At 39.6% G+C, this 18,064-nt stretch overlaps 1 protein-coding gene across 2 annotated transcripts; it reads left to right on the top strand.

Annotated features, from left to right (window-relative positions):
• Window positions 1–3,341: 3,341 nt before the first annotated feature.
• Window positions 3,342–16,710, top strand: LOC118216888 (interleukin-21 receptor-like). Of its 2 annotated transcripts, none has more exons than XM_035398486.1 (9): window positions 3,342–3,577; window positions 5,098–5,216; window positions 5,586–5,694; window positions 6,870–7,057; window positions 8,552–8,694; window positions 9,414–9,585; window positions 9,974–10,106; window positions 12,234–12,324; window positions 15,349–16,710. In XM_035398486.1, the coding sequence occupies exons 2-9, from the start codon at window positions 5,162–5,164 to the stop codon at window positions 16,108–16,110; spliced, it is 1,653 nt and encodes a 550-aa protein (XP_035254377.1). In that variant the 5' UTR covers window positions 3,342–3,577; window positions 5,098–5,161; the 3' UTR covers window positions 16,111–16,710. The 2 variants fall into 2 exon arrangements, with proteins under 2 accessions (XP_035254377.1, XP_035254387.1); XM_035398496.1 differs by having other exon boundaries at window positions 3,343–3,577; window positions 12,237–12,324.
• The last annotated feature ends 1,354 nt before the right edge of the window (window positions 16,711–18,064 follow it).

Below are 18,064 nucleotides of genomic sequence, written 5' to 3'. Positions count from 1 at the left end.
GAAGAACTCTGCATGTGGATTAAGGAGTGGAACCACCACATCAATTGGAATTGGCAGAGACCTTCATTACTCCCAGATGACTCGCCCTAGGATACCAGCTTGGGAACTCCAGGGGTACCAGGGAAGACCAAAGCCACAGCGCATTCACATCAGCCATTGGTAAGTCTGTTGGTGGTTGTGATTGTGGTTTAAAGAACTTCTCTAAATCATCTGTCACCTCTGGTACTAGTTGTGATTGTGGTTTAAAGACTTCTCTAAATCATCTGTCACCTCTAGTACAAGAGCCCCTGACAATCGATCAAGAGACAAAGCTAAAATAACTTAGTTGTGGACAGTCAGGCCATATGTAGGCAGAATGTCCCGTGAGTCATGTTAGCATAGCTAACCTGTGTTTTGTGCCTAGGGCAGAGAGTGTTGTTGCTTCTGCCCACATCAGAAGCTCCAAAATATTTCCAATGGTCACATAGTGTGAGTTTTGCACCAACTTTTCTAGAATTTGACTGTTACATTATACTAGCCTTCACATGGTTGAAGTTGCTCTTGATATGCGCGTGTATCAGCATTTCCCCTTATTGTAACCTTATCCATTAATGAGGAAATTGCTGTCATCTGGTGCAACCAAAGATGATAACATGACAAAGATTATGGAGAATTGATAGGATGATTGAATGTGGCAGCACCACAAAACCATTTTACTGTCGGATTATTTTCAACTTTTGCAGACTGCTTAGTTAATTATTTTGATCACTAGTGAGTTTACTCGTTGATGTGACACATTTCAAATAGTAATTGCTATTAGATAATTTATTTTCTGCTTTCTGTCAGCCTGTAGTTAGTCAAATTTAACATTAGCTAACTGTATAACTGTATAACATGTCAGTTAGCAGGAAGCAGGCCTAGTGGCCAATGCACAGAAGTGCCATCTGGCAAAGTCTGAGGTGCAGTACCTGGCCTATGTGCTGGATGGAGGTCTCATCAAGCAAAGTTAAGGTCGTGAAGGCTTGTCTGCCACCCATGACCAAAAAGCAGGGGATGTCATTCCCAGGTCTGGTTGGCTGGTACTGCTGGTTCATCCCGAACTTTGCTAGCAGGGCCGTGGTACTGACTGACCTTACCCTGAAGTCAAGCCTGCAGAAGTTGTGGACTGCCACATGTGAAGCTGCCTATCAGGACCTGAAGGACCGCATGCTTCAGAGTTCAGACTATGACCTGCCATTCCAGTGCCTATGGGGCTGGGCTGGGGGCTGTGTTCTTGCAGGATTAAAGGGACAACCGAAGGTCGGTGCAATACATCAGCAGGAATCTGATTCTGAGGGATGTACAGTACTCCACTGAATTCCTGTTGTGAGGATGCCGGGACCGTCGTAAAGCAGCGTTATTAGAAAGATGATGGGCTATATATTCATTATGTGTACCTTTTGTATGTTAGTCTTGGTCTACAGTTCGGAGTTGCCTACTGCCTACAGTCCACGTTGTCTGTAATCAATCCATTACCAAACATGAGAATCATAACTACCAGTATGACGTCTTTTGAAGTTCTGAAAGCTTGTTAAAATTACATTGTCGGATGTAAAATCTTGTCTAATGGTTTGTTTCTATATGTATAAGCCATTGTTTGTATGGGAGTAAGGGTAAAAGTGTACTCTATTCCACCTCCCTTGGCCATGTGTGTCCCGGCACCTTATAACGGGGCTTAATATGGCTTCAGTGTTTCAGTGTTTCTGCCCTTGTAGCCAGGAGAATTTTTTTTTCTATCTATGAGTCCATCATTGTAAATCCCTTGAAAATATAACCATATCATCTTCTCATCACTAGAGAAGATACTCAGCACCTGGTGACGTCTGTGGGTCTCGGACTTCAAGCGGTCATTGCATGCAAAGGATATATGACAAGTACTAAACATCACTGCTTTCGTTTACATAACATTAATACGTCTCAAACATTATGGTGCCCTGAAATGGGTATAAAAAGTCCCATCATTTCTACAAAGTGAAACCAAAATGTACGTATAAAAAAAAAATACCCTTTACTAAACTTTAATTAACTATATGAGAGTTGTTTGATTACAAATCTAGTCAAATCCAAAAAATATATATTTGACCCACACATTATGGAGGGCGCCGTACATGCTTATTTGGGGATCCTCATTCAGGCCGGGGTCTACAAATCGAAAGGCAAGTCAACAAAAAGTCTGTGAGATGCTGAGACAGGAAGAGTCATTTTTCGATGCATGAAGACCTTGTTTCATATTCTCATTTTTCACAGTCAACATGATATAACAGCTCCCTGCCTTCATCATAGTAGACTTCTCACCAAAACTGAATGGAACTTTCATAACTATATGTGGTTTTTCAGAGGTAAATGACAATTATTTAGCAGAAATATTGTTTATATTGTTTATATTGCTAGTAACTGAGATGAAGATAAAATATATTTGGTAAATGTTGTATTGCATTGTAATAAAATCTAAATAGATGGCCCATGTCAATATGACCCGGTGAACAGTACATCCTTTGCTCATTAGTGAACAGAACAGGAGGGTAATGCTGTTTGGGCAAACTGGGAAATAAGCTGATATCATTTAAGTGTTTATTGTGTGAGTACAAAGCAGAGTTGCTGTGTTTGCAAAGCTAAATGCAAGCTGAGCATGAGCTCATGAGTTTTGAAAATTGAGTGAATGATTAATGACTCATTGTAATATCTACATAGTCTTGTGACCATGAATTAACACAATTACAATGAGAGTTTCATACCACTGCATTCTTTTTTCATATGTGACTGATGGGAATATTTTGGTGTATTTGGTGTATTACCTTTTATGGGTAAATGTGTTTGCTTACACAGTCTATTTGGAAGTTTCTGGTTGAAAATGGCATGGGGGCATTGTTTGCTTAATCTAAATGACTTGGAACTGCTTTCAGTGTATAAACATCTCAACTAGTTTGGCCTTTACAATGCAAGAAAATAGTTATTTTGCATGTACATCTATTTGTATATACTACCTGGAAGTGTGTTTAATTTGATCATGTAAATTGATCACATTATGTAAATTTGCTTATTTCATTATTTATATCAGTGTTTTCATCAAGCATATACAGTATGATGTATATACTCTATAGACTATGTTCTCACATTTTCTATTGTACAGTATCACATGTTGGCTGGCTGATGTGAACTAAAATGAGCAAACTCGTAAGTTCCTTCATATAAAAGATAAACAATGTCTTTTTCATTACTGATGTTGACCTTTGAAAATGAGAACCGATAAGATTTTTCACCCACAGCTTTCGCGTGGAATATGGATTGTTTTACAAAAGCAGAACAGCGACGGGTGCCTATCTCACTTTAAACGTGTACGGTGAAGCAGTAACCACATCCTCTGCCGTGACGCTGCTCAGACTCATGTTTGGCATCAGTGCACTAAAGAAAAGTTGTCACACTAGGCACAGTCGGCTCCATGGCTCTTGCGAAAATGGTCAGACTATTGAAAGAAATATTTTGCCATTTCATACGGGATAGAAACTGATGCCGAATACGACGATCTGCTATCTATAGCTATTTTCGCCATTGGACAAAGGTATGTATAGTCCTTTACCGGTATTATTGTACTATTTTTTTAATGGCTGCTTGGATCATTTTTTAAATTAAAGGCATGGGTTTCCTAGGTTGATTTTCATGATTAGGTAGAGAAAATTCTTATAGGCTACTATCAAGAATTTTTTTGTAAAAATTAAAAATTAAAAAAAAGATTGAATGGCTGACAGTTCATATTTTGGGTAGAATGGTATGTGTAGGTTGTAACCTTGAAGTTTAAATCTGAAAATATATAGTAAACAATTTCAATACCCCTCACATTGAAGTAACTTAAGTCAAAAGATGCAACATGTAACTATTGAGAACAGTGAGAATCATTGCACAGTTAGTGCTTTGATGGTGAGTGGTGTGAGGGGGACTTTTCTTTAAATTTATAATGATGTAATGTGTTTTACATTTTCAACTGAATATGAAAGAACGGCACACATACAAATGTAGAAATGTCTACAGCATCATCTGTGTCTATTTTTGTAGTTGTAACTGCTTCTACCTTTCCCAGTTCTGTAATTTCATCAAAGCAACAAGAGCTCATTTGCTTAAGGTGTTTAATTGACTAATAAATTCACCAAGAAGTAGTAGCGTGTTGACTCATTGGGAATTTTCTGAAATTTGAAAGATTTAGATAGCCCACCTGCATCCCTACAAAACAGTCTGTAGCTGTTTGGTTGAATTTTACTACACCAAATGCATACCAACCTGGTTGAGGTACTAAAGTTTTAAAGTTGAATTGCTACATATAATTTACAATTTAGCTTTTTTGGGGGGAGGAGTCTTAATGTCATCATTTTGTGATTTAATAATTTTTTATCGGATAGAGAAAGTAATTAAAATCTGCAAAGTCCAGACAGCATTGTTGCTGTTTAAGGTGCTCCAGTCCAAACTAAAATCCAGCTGAAAATCTTTATCACATTACAGAAATTTTGCAGACACTCTCCTCCAGTGCTATTTGAATGAGGTTTGCATTATTTTTACATTTACATTTATACAGCTGGATACATACCGAAGCATTTCAGGTTAAGTACCTTGCTCAAGGGTTAAACAGCAATGTCCTACCTTAAGGCCAGTTCCCTAAACATTATAACTGCCACCCTTTTCTTATCACTTTGCTCTATAAATAAAATGACCAATGATCAGAAGAAACTTCAATTGTCAATTTCCTGTTTCTCCGTGTTGAATTCCGTGTTTAATCCTGATCCAGTGTCCCTGAGCAAGACACATAACCCCTAATTGCACCCAACGAGCTGATTGGTACCTTGCATGGCAGCCTTTCACCGTTGGTGTGTGTGTAAATGGGTGAGTGTGAGGCCTCAATTGTAAAGCGCTTTGGATAGAAGTGCTGTATAAATGCAGTCCATTTACCATTTAGTTCTTCATTTCCATCTGTATTTTTAAGCAATGGAAAAGAGAACTGAGAAGCTTGTGGAAAAAAGAAGTTTTACTGGAGAAACAAAAATAGACATGCCTATGAGTTTCGTATGACTTTCTTTTAAATTTGCCCTACAGAATTGCTGGTGCCTTCAATGATTTTAATGACCAAATCCAGTTCTTCTTCACTTCGTCAGTCATCATGAGGGTGCCAGCTGCCATCACCTTGCTTGTGTTTAGCAGCCTGATTCAATGCAGTAAGTCCTTTTTTTCACTCCTGTAATTTATCAGCCTTGTTTGCCTGAACATATTCTTATGAAACTCGAACATGCTATGACTGGCTGGTTTCTGTTACTGTGACCTTTAATCAGCAGCCCCAGTTCTGCTTCCACACCACAGGCTTATGTCTCTGGAGGGGGTGATTTTCAGTGGTGTTTTTGAAGATAGTGTTCTGTGAGCGTTCTTTTCTCAGTGATGCATGTCTGCAAATGTTTCATTCACCCACTGAAAGGAATGTCTTCATCTGATAACTTATTGAAATTAAAAATATACATTCAGTTCACTGCCACAGGAAATTAATGCCAGGTGTTGGTCACAAGCAAGTTGTTTTTGCCATATTTTTCCAGCTACTTGCACCTGCAATATTACCTGCACCACGGACTATATCTCTTCACTGAACTGCTCCTGTCCAGGACCAACGCTTGCATCCGACTATCACCTTGAGGCAGAGTGTCGGTATGTGGACAAGTGGATATGAATGTAGCTTTGTCTTCGCTCACGTCTGTGCTTTCAGCAGGCATATGCAGCAGACAGCACATTTTGTCTGTATTTTTATGTTGACTGATTCGCTTCTGTAAATGTCATGCCAGCAGTCGTGGAACTGAAAGAGTGAGCACAAAAGGTCAGGCGCTGACCCACCGAAATTTTAAAAAAAGCGAAGTGTTTCTGTGAATCAGTTTTGTTTAACAAGCTCCCACAAGACACACCAGTGACCAGCTGATCAGGTAGCTGGAAAAGTCGGCAAGCTGTTCCTTTTAATTATACTTTATTTATTAATACATGTCTTAAGTCCAATTCTGGCGTATGCTAGTATATTAAAGACCCTCTCCAATCAACTCATATTTTCAGAATAATTACTGTATACATGAACAAAAAAAGCAAATAATATGATATGCAGCTTATTTTATTTTTTATCCTGAAAGCAACAGTTTTTATACAGAACGGCCATTTGGTCATAATTAACATACAATTGTTATATATAGCCAGATACCTGTGGGATTTTTTTGTGGATTGCCATTTAGAATTGAATTTGGCTACCAAGGACAGCTGGCATCAAATTCAAAATCTGCATTCCAGACTGTCAGGCAGCGAAGCGACCGATCCATTGTATCTTCTGAAGATCATTGGACCGTACACCTACACATCAGCTAGACCTCACTGTCCTTCAACCTCTGGGCACCTGCCCCGGCTGTGTGCCTGTAGAATAAAGTATAGATTTGGAGAATTATTTAATGTGCCATCCTTGTACATGGACACACATAGGAATAATACCCTGCTTTTGTCTCTTTGCAGAAATTAAGTTACAAAACTATCGTATTTCTGTCAAATAATGCTCCTAATATGGTTAGCACAACCTGAAATCCACAGATAACAACTGCTGGTTTATTAAAACAGAAGTGGTCTGGGAAAATATGCACGCAACGTTGATGCGGCTGCGGAAGAGACCACAAAACAAGACCTCATTCCAGAGCCTTAAATCACTGTTTGCCGTCTGTTTTACTGTTTGTTTCACACAAAGTAACTGAACGTGATTTCTCCTGACTAAATACAAGTAAACGAATCGCTTCTTATTTGAAACTTATTTGAAGAATTGATTTCATTGTTTTCTCATACTTCTATTCTTTTCACAGGGATGAGGATGAAAATATTAGCGTCAGCTGTGAAATTAAGGCCCCCGAACGCTGGTGCATATTAGAGCTGGATCCTGACGAGTTTCCTATTGGCGCTTTCGGCGAATGCACAGTACAAGCCAAAAACTCTAACGGCGAACGGGGTGTGGAGCAAAAGGACTCAACAACCCTGAAGCTGTATGAAAACAGTAAGTTCAAAAACCTAAGCCTCTGAATTTAAAAGATGTGTTGAATTAAAACTAAATGTAAGTGCAGAGTTCCAGAAGAATACGTGTTTGCTTGCCAAAGGCTGAAGACAGTGATATAGTGGAGACAGTATATTTTTTTCTGATATGTATGGAAAGTACTTGAGTTGCAGAACCGAAAGTAGTGGATAGTGGTGGTAGTGGTAGTGGCAGCACAACAGTTAGGCTTGCGACTCCCGTATTGTAGGTTCAATTTCCAGGTGGGACACTGCTGTTACATGCCTTTGTAAATAGTTTGAATGTAATTGTGGTGGTAGTGGTGGTGGTAGTAATTGTAGGACTAGTAGTAGCAGTAATCAAAGGATAACAAATATGAGAAAAAAGTCTTATGAACTGTACTGAACTATAGTGCCATTATACGTGCATAATACAATGTCCTTTTAAAGGCACAACACTACAATATAACTGGTCCTATGCAATGAACTATTAGTATAGATGAATTAAACTAAGGAACTATTGTACCTGCAGAGCACTGAAAAGTCAGTATTGCTGCAATCTACATTGCAATTATAATACATTTACAACATGATAGCATCATTAAAATTGTATAATGCCTTGCAATTACACCTGTATTTCACAAAAGTATTATGGATGTGGACATAGCTGACACAGATGTACAACACTTAACCAAAAATACAAGCAATAATATTGGTTGGGAAGTTTATTTTCTATCTCGTTTAGAAACTGTGGGAGGAATTAGGTCCAGAAGAACAGGAATAATAAGAAGAAGTAAAGATTTGGTGAAGAACATTCGTTTTCACCTTCAGCCAGCAAACTGTTTTATAAATATATTACTTTCATTTTTAAGTCAATAGTTCGCTTATTTCTCCAAACAGTGTTGAATTTCTCAGTTTCAATCAGGAACAGGCTTGGGGGGACTTTTAACGCTTAACATCTTATGTTTTCCAGAGGTAATATCCTATTGTCTGTTTCCCTCTGTACTGGTGCTGTTATTGGAACCCATGACAAAGACAAAGTCACATGAGAGAGACCCGCATGACCTTTAGTTTATCTTGAAACAAGACATGTTTTGTCTCAAAAAGGAAGTCAGAGAAATAAAGTCCCAAATCGCTCCAAAAAGGTCAACTGAGAGAAAGCGTTTCTTTGTCATTTGTATTCGAGTGGGACTAATATTATACTCAACTCAACTATTGCTTTTAAATGGATTTTAGATCTCAGTATTTTGCCCAAATAATACTGAAAATGTTGAGTAATAAACGTTTCAAGTGTAACTTTTCTTTTTGGTTTCCATGAAATTTTCTTCAAAGTGGATAGATCATTTGTATGAATTCTCCTGAAATACTGCCATCCTTCTGGATGCCTGATAACCCACATGTTATTTATGCTGATGTTTTTTGCTACTGGTTGCCTACACTAGAGACTTGTAGTGTATGTGAAACAGTGTGACCCACTATTCTATTGATTTCTCACTCACAGTAAAGCTGCGGCCTCCTTTCAACATTTCGCTGACAGTGTGCAAAGACAGTTACAATGTCTCATGGAAAATGGACTCAGATGATTACATTTACTTCAACGGTTACATGGTCTACAGGGTGAGGACCAGGATAAAGGGTGAAGCGGTAAGAAATGCTGCAGCTGTGCCATTGATAGCCTTATTAATCCTTTCATTGGAAGGTTTCATAAACTTCATACAGGTTTGGGGTTAATTCCGTTTTATGACGGGCCAATTCAATTTATGACCTAAATGGAAATTCACTGAATTGTCCTCTAAGGGAGGTGCTAAATATTTAAGTTGGGCTCTGGTTTTCCCAAAAAGGGCAGTATAAGTTTGCCCGTGCCATAGTGCGGGATGTACCTCAACCCCTATGGGTTTGGTGTTTGTCTTTTTATATTACTGCTCTTTCATTTCAGTTTTGTTCTGATGTGTGTGTGTGTGTGTGTGTGTCTTTTGATATCTATGATTGCACTTGCATTTCACTATTCTGCATCATTTTGGATTGTTCACATGATGTGGTCTGTATTAAAAGTAATGATTGGCCGATGAATGTGGTACACAGCAAATCCTTTTCTATAAAGTACACTGAACTCTGAAGGAAGCAGTTGATAATGCTGTAAATTTCCATTGATCTCATACCGGATAATTGTACACTCTGCTATTGCATAGTTTGCAGCTGGTCCCATTTTAATTTCAGTATTTTTATTTAGTCCTTTTATTGTTTCTACCCAGCTTCAGTTCAGGTTATCACAGCAGTCTCAGACATAAGCAGCTATCAGGAAGTGGATGTATGTGTGCACTGTACATGTATTTTTCATGATAATATTTGATTTAACTTGACAGAAACCAAGTTATCATTACGTATATGAAGACAGACAGTACTTGGAGATTCCCTCCAGTGTCTTGCAAAGTGAAAAGGACTATGAAGTGGACGTCCAAGCCAGAGTCAACCCCCACAGAATCGAGAATGGTTTCTGGAGTGAATGGAGTTCTTCTGCCAAATGGAGAACAAAGAGTAAGGAGTATCTTAAGTCAAAATTGCTATTAAAGTGTGTGAAAATGAAGTCTTACTCTGACCATGGATAGATGGTGAAACATGTAGGTTAATTGGAGAAGGAGCAACCAAGGACTCACACTCAAAAATTCAATAAAGAAATTAAGAAAATATCTATAATTTTTAATTGGCCATAAAGGTACAACCGAAGGTACACAAAAGATGAACCAAGATAAATCAACAAGTCATACAGGGGTACCTTCAGTGGGCTCATATACCGGAATATCTGTCAGAGGATAGCAAAAATATTATGCATGTTTGTGTGAGAGATAGAGAAAGTGTGAGCGAGAGTCTTTTTTTATTTCATATCAGGTGAATTTATTTATTTATTTAACCTTTATTTTACCAGGAAGTCCCACTGAGAACAAAAATATCTTTTACAAGACAGAACCGGGTGAAGAAGGTAATGGAAAGGATTACTGGCAGTACTGTTTCCTCTTGCTGATTGTGGCTCCCTGTCTGCTGTGTTTCTTTGGAACAAGGTGAGTGTCAGTGGTTAACTGAACCTACAAAACTGTCTTACTCACTCTGCATTATAATTTATGATGGTTCAGTCTACATTGGCAGGCATCGAGCAAAGCCTGAGAATGACTATCACTGGAATATGCCCCCAAATTGCGTTAAACTTACATTGTGAAGATATTCAAAAAGGCGTGTAATTTTACATATCAGTTAGCAGCATTTTGAGTGGGGTGTGCAAACCAGAGCGACTCTGCAGTCAGTCTCGAACATATTTTCAGAAATACAAGCAGCGTCTGCCTGTTAGTTCATTCGGTGTTCACTGTTCACTCCTTGTACCTCCTGTAAAATGAGCTTTATTAGTCATGCACTTTTTCCTTGCTATGCCTCCCACATACAAAAACCGCAAATGCTGCAACTCATTTCTCTGTGTGTCAGAGAGTGTACCAGAGACATAGTGCAATCTGCAAGGCCCACAGGAGCAGGCAGCTGGCCCTTTGAATGTGAGGCTTTTATTCAGAAACCAGATAACATAAATCTGCCATAGTATTAAAAGTCCCTGCCAGGATGGGACTGATGAGTGGCAATTCACATGTCACTGGAGGCATTCTGCACTGTCCCAGGCTGTGCTTAGAGCCCAACCCTCAGAGTCGTTGTGAAAGTAAGGGCTTGATGGCCACCCTGTCTCAAAAGGAGACCAGTCGAAATAGTTTCCTTTTTCTTTTATGTTTATGGATTATTTTTCTGAAATCTGACTCCCCGTCTTCACACATAATGGCCAAGTGCACACTCTCTCAGGAACACACAAATTATTGGTCACTAACTTTAATATTTTTTTTGTCGGGATTTCCCCTCTTTAGTCTTGAAAGCCCTTTGTATTACACTGTATGAAAATATATGAGATAATGTGTTCAAACTGAGCTCAGGGTGTGGCTTCAATTCAAATGATGAAGATGCAATGAAGGTGCTGTTGAGATGAAATGTTTCTGATTCAGACTTGAAGTTTGAAGTACGTTATACGAAGAGATATAAAGTGATATAAAGGTACCTCTCCTTGAGATGCTGAGGATATGCTGTATCGTAAAAATAATGGTTTGAAACAGATCATTAATGAGCAATACAGGGCTATTACAGTACATTACAGACATTTAGCAGACGCTCTTATCCAGAGCGACTTGCATGACTTTTTGCATAGCATCCATTTATACAGCTGGATATATACTGAAGCAATTCAAGTATCTCGCTCAATGGTACAATGGCAGTGTTCTACATGGGAATCAAACTTGTGAACTTTATACCATTATACTATATTATGGCCCACACAGAATATGTACAATTCCTAAGTAACTCAAAAGCCACCAAAGGAGAAGTGATACCAGATCACTGGCTGTGTATATCAACACTATGGGTGATACTTGGAGCCTAAAGGTAGCATTTTTGTATGAGTCGTGTCATCAAGCTCTCAGGTAAATAAAACTGAATAAACTTTCGCCTATTTATATTGTTCCAAAGCTCTACATGAAGTAAAGACTAAAAATAAACGCACAGACAGTATAAGCAAACACAATAAAATGAATGCAGACATAGCATAGGAAATAAAATAATACTATCAACAACAAAATGAAAATAATGAAATAATTCATAGTTTCAGGGACAGTGTGAGAAAGGTAGATCAACCATTGTTTTTTAACAGGTTTTCAGTACAAAAATAGCTTTGTCTGATCACCAAAGCACCCATCAAAGTACAAGCAATGTATTCTCAACAGTGTATTCTGAGACTATTCTATTTTAAGTGTTAAAAATCCTCATTAAAATACTTATACCAAGATATGTAGAGAAGTGGTCGAGTTTAAGCTTGGAACACTAAAGGGACAGCCCCAAAACACCTCTTAATTTTTTACAATACATTTTTTCCATACCCTCAGAATTCCTGTGCCTGTTCCAAAACAACAGTGGCTGATGACTTCCTGACTCTCTCTCTCTCTCTCTCTCTCTCACTCTCACTCTCACTCTCTCTCGTCACCTTACTACTGTTGTGATATGATTCACACACACCTTGCCCCTCTGTTTCTAGACTAAGTGGAATGAGGCCTGTCTCCAGATTGTGAGTTGTTTAAACCGACCTTTTCTGTCTCCTTCTCTCTTCACAGAAGATTGTGGCTGAGGAAAGTGCACGTGTACATCCCCAGCCCGGAGATCTTCTTCAGACCCCTCTATCACGCCTACGAGGGGGACTTCAAGGTAAGGCCACAGGTGCCTCTGACGTATTTGAGAGTGCGAGGGTCAGGACGCAGGCGAGCCGTGTGGTGGGGGTTTCTCAAACAGATGTGCTCGCAGACACAGCGAACGAGGGGAAATTGTGGGCAGAGCTGCTCCATACAGTCAAAGGCAGCCATCAGAGCAGTTCACACCCAAACGGAAAATACCATGAGCTGTTCACTCTAACACGTGTGAACGACAAAGCACAGGAGCTATTCTTAGGTGTTTACAGTTTTAGTGGGGTATTTTGACAAATATTCCAAAACGCCAAAATGGCAGGGGGGACCACCCATTATCTTTACAAGTGTTTTTCTTTTTTTGAATCAATCCCTATTAATTGTCATATTCATGCAGGGCAAAATAGTTGTTAATACAATCAAATATATCTGCATTTTACTTTAAGTATCATCCAAGAATGGTAATAATACAAATTATATTTGCAGCATGAAACATTTCATTGTACAGTATACTACATTATTTAAAGTTCTCTGAACATTATTGCAGTTGTGGGTTTTCTGAAAGCTGAGTGCCAAAGTGAAACAATTCAGCGCCGTTATTGTAAGCGTGACCAGCAGAGAGCAGTATTTTCAGAAAACTGTTCCTCAGCTGAGTGTCAAAGAGAAAAAATTCCCCACTGTTGTTGTAAGTGTGGCCAGCAGAGGGCAATATTGCACTGAAAAAGAAATGAGTCAGTTAATTTCACATTCAGTGAATGTGTTCAGTTAATTTTTTATGTCTGTTCTCTGAAGCTTGCCTTGTGAGCAGCATGTACTTACATGAGTCAGGTTTACAGTAATTTAAGGATGGTATGGCAGTGTTTCTAACACTTTGGTTCGAGGGGTGCATTCATTGTAATTCAGTTATTCAGCTGTTGAATGTTTATCTAGATTTGATATCACTTGGCAAGCTTCCTCATTTTGTTACAGATATGAGTTCTTGCAAATGTAATGTGTTTTTCTAATAGACAATTATTTAACCTTTATTTACCCAGGGTAGGTTCACAGAGCACAGATGCTCTTTTGCAGGAACGCCCTGCTTCACACTCACGCACATTCACACCCGGGAGCTGCCCAGTACAACCACAATCCTCTATTGTTAGCCACTGAGCAGCTCCACTGGAGGGACAATTAGATGGTTCATGTCCTCCATGGCATATTCATAGCAGAGGACCTGTAAAATAAGTTTTAGTTCAGTTCAGATTTGGCTCTTAGCACAATCACAGTTGATTGCACACTCACCAATCAACACATTAGATTGCAAACATTCTACAAATCTATGTGTGGTGGTTCTTGCGACCAGCTTTGACCAGTACTGCAGTAAGATATCACTATACTTTTAAATTTGAAAATCACATACATCCATTCCTGCTGTAAATGCTTCAAAATATACAATATTCTAATAATATACACTAGTCTTACGCTACATTACATTAATCTCAAATCAAAGTGTAAGGTGCTGTTGCATATGTATGCTTTTGCTTGGTGTTGAGATTGGCAAAGCAACATAATGCCTTCTGGCTGTAAGATTCCAATATGATAATATCTCGTTTCAGTCTTGGCACACTGACATACCAGCTATAGCACCAAATATTTTACTTTGAGTGATTGCCATGTCTTGAGATAGTAGAGGAGCATGTAGTGGAGTGCTGCCTTTTAGACTGATACTGAACCAGCAGATACTAGGCCTACTATAACTCTGAGAATATTACTCGTTTGCACATAATATATCACTACAATATGCTACTCTTGCCATCTCAGAGGTCTACATGGACATAAGCTCATGACTTCATATTGTACTGTATGCATTATTTATTTATTAATTTGGCTCAAGCCATCTAAGACAGGATTCATATCTAAAGTAATAGTCTTTGTGCAAAGACTATCTGACTTAATAGGAGCAGAACTGAAATTGCATTCCTTTAATTAATGTCCTAAGTTGTTTGATTAGTATTAGGCTTACACTATACTGTATTTTCTTTTTAATCCTGTGCAAAACATGCAACTTTTCACACACTGAGTCGAAAACATCTTCAACAAAGCATCTCTTTTTATCTGCGTTGTGGTGACTTTTTCCTGTTTATCATGTGTGACTCCACCAAAGCAATCTATGTATAGGGTGCCCTTGTGTGTCACAGAATGTTTGGTCGAAATTTAGTTTGGTCAAAATTTTTAACTAATCGAGTTTTTGTGTAGAAACCACTTATCATAATTGTATCGGCAAATCAGAATTGAGTATTGCTCCAAGTATGGTATTCTATGGTATATGTAGTAAAATTAAACACAAGCATATGAGGGCCACCAACTGAAGTTGTTACTGATTTGATTGTTGTAGCTCTTATCTGACATTAGGGCAAGCTCTAAACCTCCTGTGCTGTGGAACATAATGAAAAACAGAATGAATGTGTTCCAAGACTACCCAAAGCAAATTCTAGACATACATATTGAAACTAGCTGATCATATGACAATCAGACTGTAAATATTGCCTTGTAGATAAATCTGCCACACTTCAAACCTGCATTTAGCATACAACAATCATAGGACTAGCCAGAGGTCTGACTCATTTCCTGTAAATTTAAGCATTTGAATGTCATCTTTTCATAAAGTGACTGCTTGGCTGAAAGAGAAGGTCCACGGTGGACTGCACAAGACCAGAGAAATGCCCTCATGCTCATGGCATCCAAAGTGGCAGTATTTCTGGTCATTTTGTGCTTTTGCTTTTGAAAGAAAAACTTATTTGGCTTCTGGAGCCGTATCTACAAATCACATATAGAACACTTACCAAAACGACTATCAGTAAAAACTGAACAAGGTTCTGAAATATTCTGAATGTAAAACTAAGCTCATAGTAGTGACAGACTTTTTGTAAGCCTCCATTCTAATGACTTTTGAAGTAAGACACCGTGTTTTTGCTAATGGTTTTTAAATTATCGTGTCCAGCCCAGTTCCCTGCATGGTTGAACAGCAGACTGTTCCCTTGTGTTCACCCTGTCACATGTTGCATTGCAGAAATGGGTGGGCCCCACATTCACCTTGAGTGAGACTGATTGCCTGGAAGGGAGCACGGCTGTTTCAGTGGTGAAAGAGAAGCAGGCGAAGTCTTTGGAGAGGCTGTGTGACATCGAAGGAGAGGACGGCGCCAGCACGAGCAGCAGCCCTTTCCTCGGCATGGCATCCCTCAGCTCCTCCAAGCAGAGCTCAGAAGATTGCGGCCACAGCCCGGGTCTGGACGGCTCCGCCGGGCACGTCTCCATCGACACGGTGACGGTGTTGGAGGAGGAGAGCCAGGGCTCGGGGAGTTCCCGGGACCCCGGCGAGGGCCGTTTTGAGTACCCGCCCTTCGGCCCCGAAGGGAACTTGGGCAACGTGGCGCTGGGCCTCCTGGCCGCCCGGTGCAGGTGGGATGCCGTGCTCTCCGGCGGACGCGTGTCAGGAGGGGCGGGGTCCTCCGAGGGCCCGTCCTCTCGCCTGGCGCTGGACTGCCTGGAGCCGCGCCCACGGCACGACGGCAGCGAGCCGGACCAGTCTTCCTTGGAGTCCTTCAGCTTCACCGAGCACTCGGAGGACGGCTATCCGGCCGTGACCCTGGACATGGACACCATCGACAGCGGCTTCCTGGAGTCGGACTGCAGCAGCCCGGTGCACTCGGACCCGGACGTGAGGGAGAAGATGGATGCCCCTGTGCTGGTTGGGAGCTTCCACACCAACTACGTCAAACAGTGGGTGGCGAACACTGACCCGTCGGCCCCACAGGAAGACTCCGAGAGCTGAGGACCAGGGCTAGGAGCAGGACAAGTGCAGAAAGCCTCCTAGAACTTGCGCCTCAGGGGACTACATCAACAAAACAAATGTCTTACAATTATCTGGACATTTTCTACTTTCTTTTTCTTGGAAACTGGGACCGTTTGCCCTCACTTCTGTAATTCAAACTGTTTTAATATTACTATGAGCGCTGAAATTAAGATGAACCTTAATCTTTTTTTCTCTTTTCTGGGAAGGGTGTGCATGCCCATCAGCTGAACTGTAATCAATGATGTCCAACTGGAGTACTCCTCTTGCCTACACTTCAATGTGTGATTAAAATCTGTAACCAGTCAATCAATGACTAGTCACAGTTGTTGGAAAAGATGTGTATGATGTAAAAAAAAAAAAAGCATGACATGGACATTTGACCATTGAATACTTGGATCAAACTGACAATCTGCACATTTCATGACAACAGCTTTGTTCATATGTTTAAGGTGCTACTTCACTGTCAATGTTCCAAGGCCTATTAGAAATGTAAATAATGACTAAAGGGAAAACAGAATAACCTCACTGGGGAAAAATTATATATAACATAAATGTAATTAAATATTACCTCCCCTACCAGGTATTGTGTGCAGTTGATTCATTTAACACTGTGACAATAATCATTTGACATTTTAGCATTTCAAAATATTATCAGTTTTAACAGGGACATATAGTCATGGTGTTTGTGTGTTGAATGGTTTGTATGCATAGAATTGGAGACAGACATGTCATTCGTAGCTGAGTTTCTTACCACTATGAAAAGGCACACAGAACATTGTTTTGAAGAAAACTACACATCTCTGATCAAGAGACTTGGAATGCCAGCCCCTTCCTGGAGCATAGCTTTAGACAAGATTATATGCCACAGTGCCTATCAGGTTCTTCCTGTGGAATGTAAACACCACAGTCATTAGATCCACAATGGTCTGCAGCCAGACATGATATAGTAATGTTTTAGTAAAAACAAAACCACTGACTTGATGATGTACATGAAATGGCAGTCTTTAAGTCATTCTTTTACAAGTAGATTGTCATATAGGATCAATGGTCAGGTCTTTCACAGTTGTTTTAATTATGGTTGTTTCACCTACCTTGGCATTCTTGTTTTTGTTTTGTTTTTTTTTAATATCTGAACCTACAATTCTTGTAAATAAGCATAATATTATTTTTGTCTGTTGAGATACAACAGATACAGATTTTTTTTAGATTTCTTACCGTCACAGCCTACTAGTCAAAACAAAACTTTTTAAAAGATCTTTTAAAGATTTTAACTAACCTTTTTTTTTTTTTGCTTTTTTAACTTCAGGTTGCATTGTGTTGTTAAACTGTGCTACGTTGTTAAAACATCAAAAATGCTTACAAGTTAAACTAAAAATATAAACAAAGCATAATACAGATAAGTGTAGGACACTCCACCTTTAGAGCATTGAATATCCTAAATACAGTATTAGGGTCCAGAGTGGCTCTCTCACTGGTTCCCCCCTTCGAAGCAAAGGGAGTCAGTCTAAATGTAACTCTTTAGCAAAATTAAGTTGGATGATTTATATCATATGATGGGCTTTGTCCATACACACATGTATGGATGAATTTTTTGCACACATGAAAAACTACAACACCACATAAGACATTGTATCTTTAGTGGACAGTAAGCATACTCATGTCCATGAGATTTATACTGTTGCTTTTTGGGGGCATGAGGTCCACAGGCAGTTTGGATTAGGCAAAGGTGCACGGGCCTCTCACATCATAAGAGCCTGCACCTGATAGCATTGTACACAGCTCTCCTATTTCAGAGCAACCCCATTATAGCAGCAGACAAAGAACAGCCACACAACCACCACAGCAAAGTGCACTGGCTGCAGACTGAAAACAGCCTGGCTGCAGCCCGCACAGTGAACCAATGAGCTCCCTCTCCACTGTGTGGGAAACCTGC

The sequence above is a fragment of the Anguilla anguilla genome, chromosome 2, assembly GCF_013347855.1.
Source record: "Anguilla anguilla isolate fAngAng1 chromosome 2, fAngAng1.pri, whole genome shotgun sequence".
In the NCBI taxonomy this organism is placed as follows: Eukaryota; Metazoa; Chordata; class Actinopteri; order Anguilliformes; family Anguillidae; genus Anguilla; species Anguilla anguilla.
The sequence above is the reverse complement of the archived record's forward strand: the minus strand, read 5'-3'. Positions and strand labels throughout refer to the sequence as shown.

What these genes read in the sequence shown, in the direction of transcription:
- LOC118216888 (XM_035398486.1), top strand. Translation starts at nt 5,162, where the DNA reads ATGAGGGTGCCAGCTGCCATCACCTTGCTTGTGTTTAGCAGCCTGATT. An exon ending in CCAGGATAAAGGGTGAAGCG is followed by an intron (nt 8,695 to 9,413) that starts GTAAGAAATGCT and finishes TTAACTTGACAG; the next exon opens with AAACCAAGTTATCATTACGT. An exon ending in TGCCAAATGGAGAACAAAGA is followed by an intron (nt 9,586 to 9,973) that starts GTAAGGAGTATC and finishes TTATTTTACCAG; the next exon opens with GAAGTCCCACTGAGAACAAA.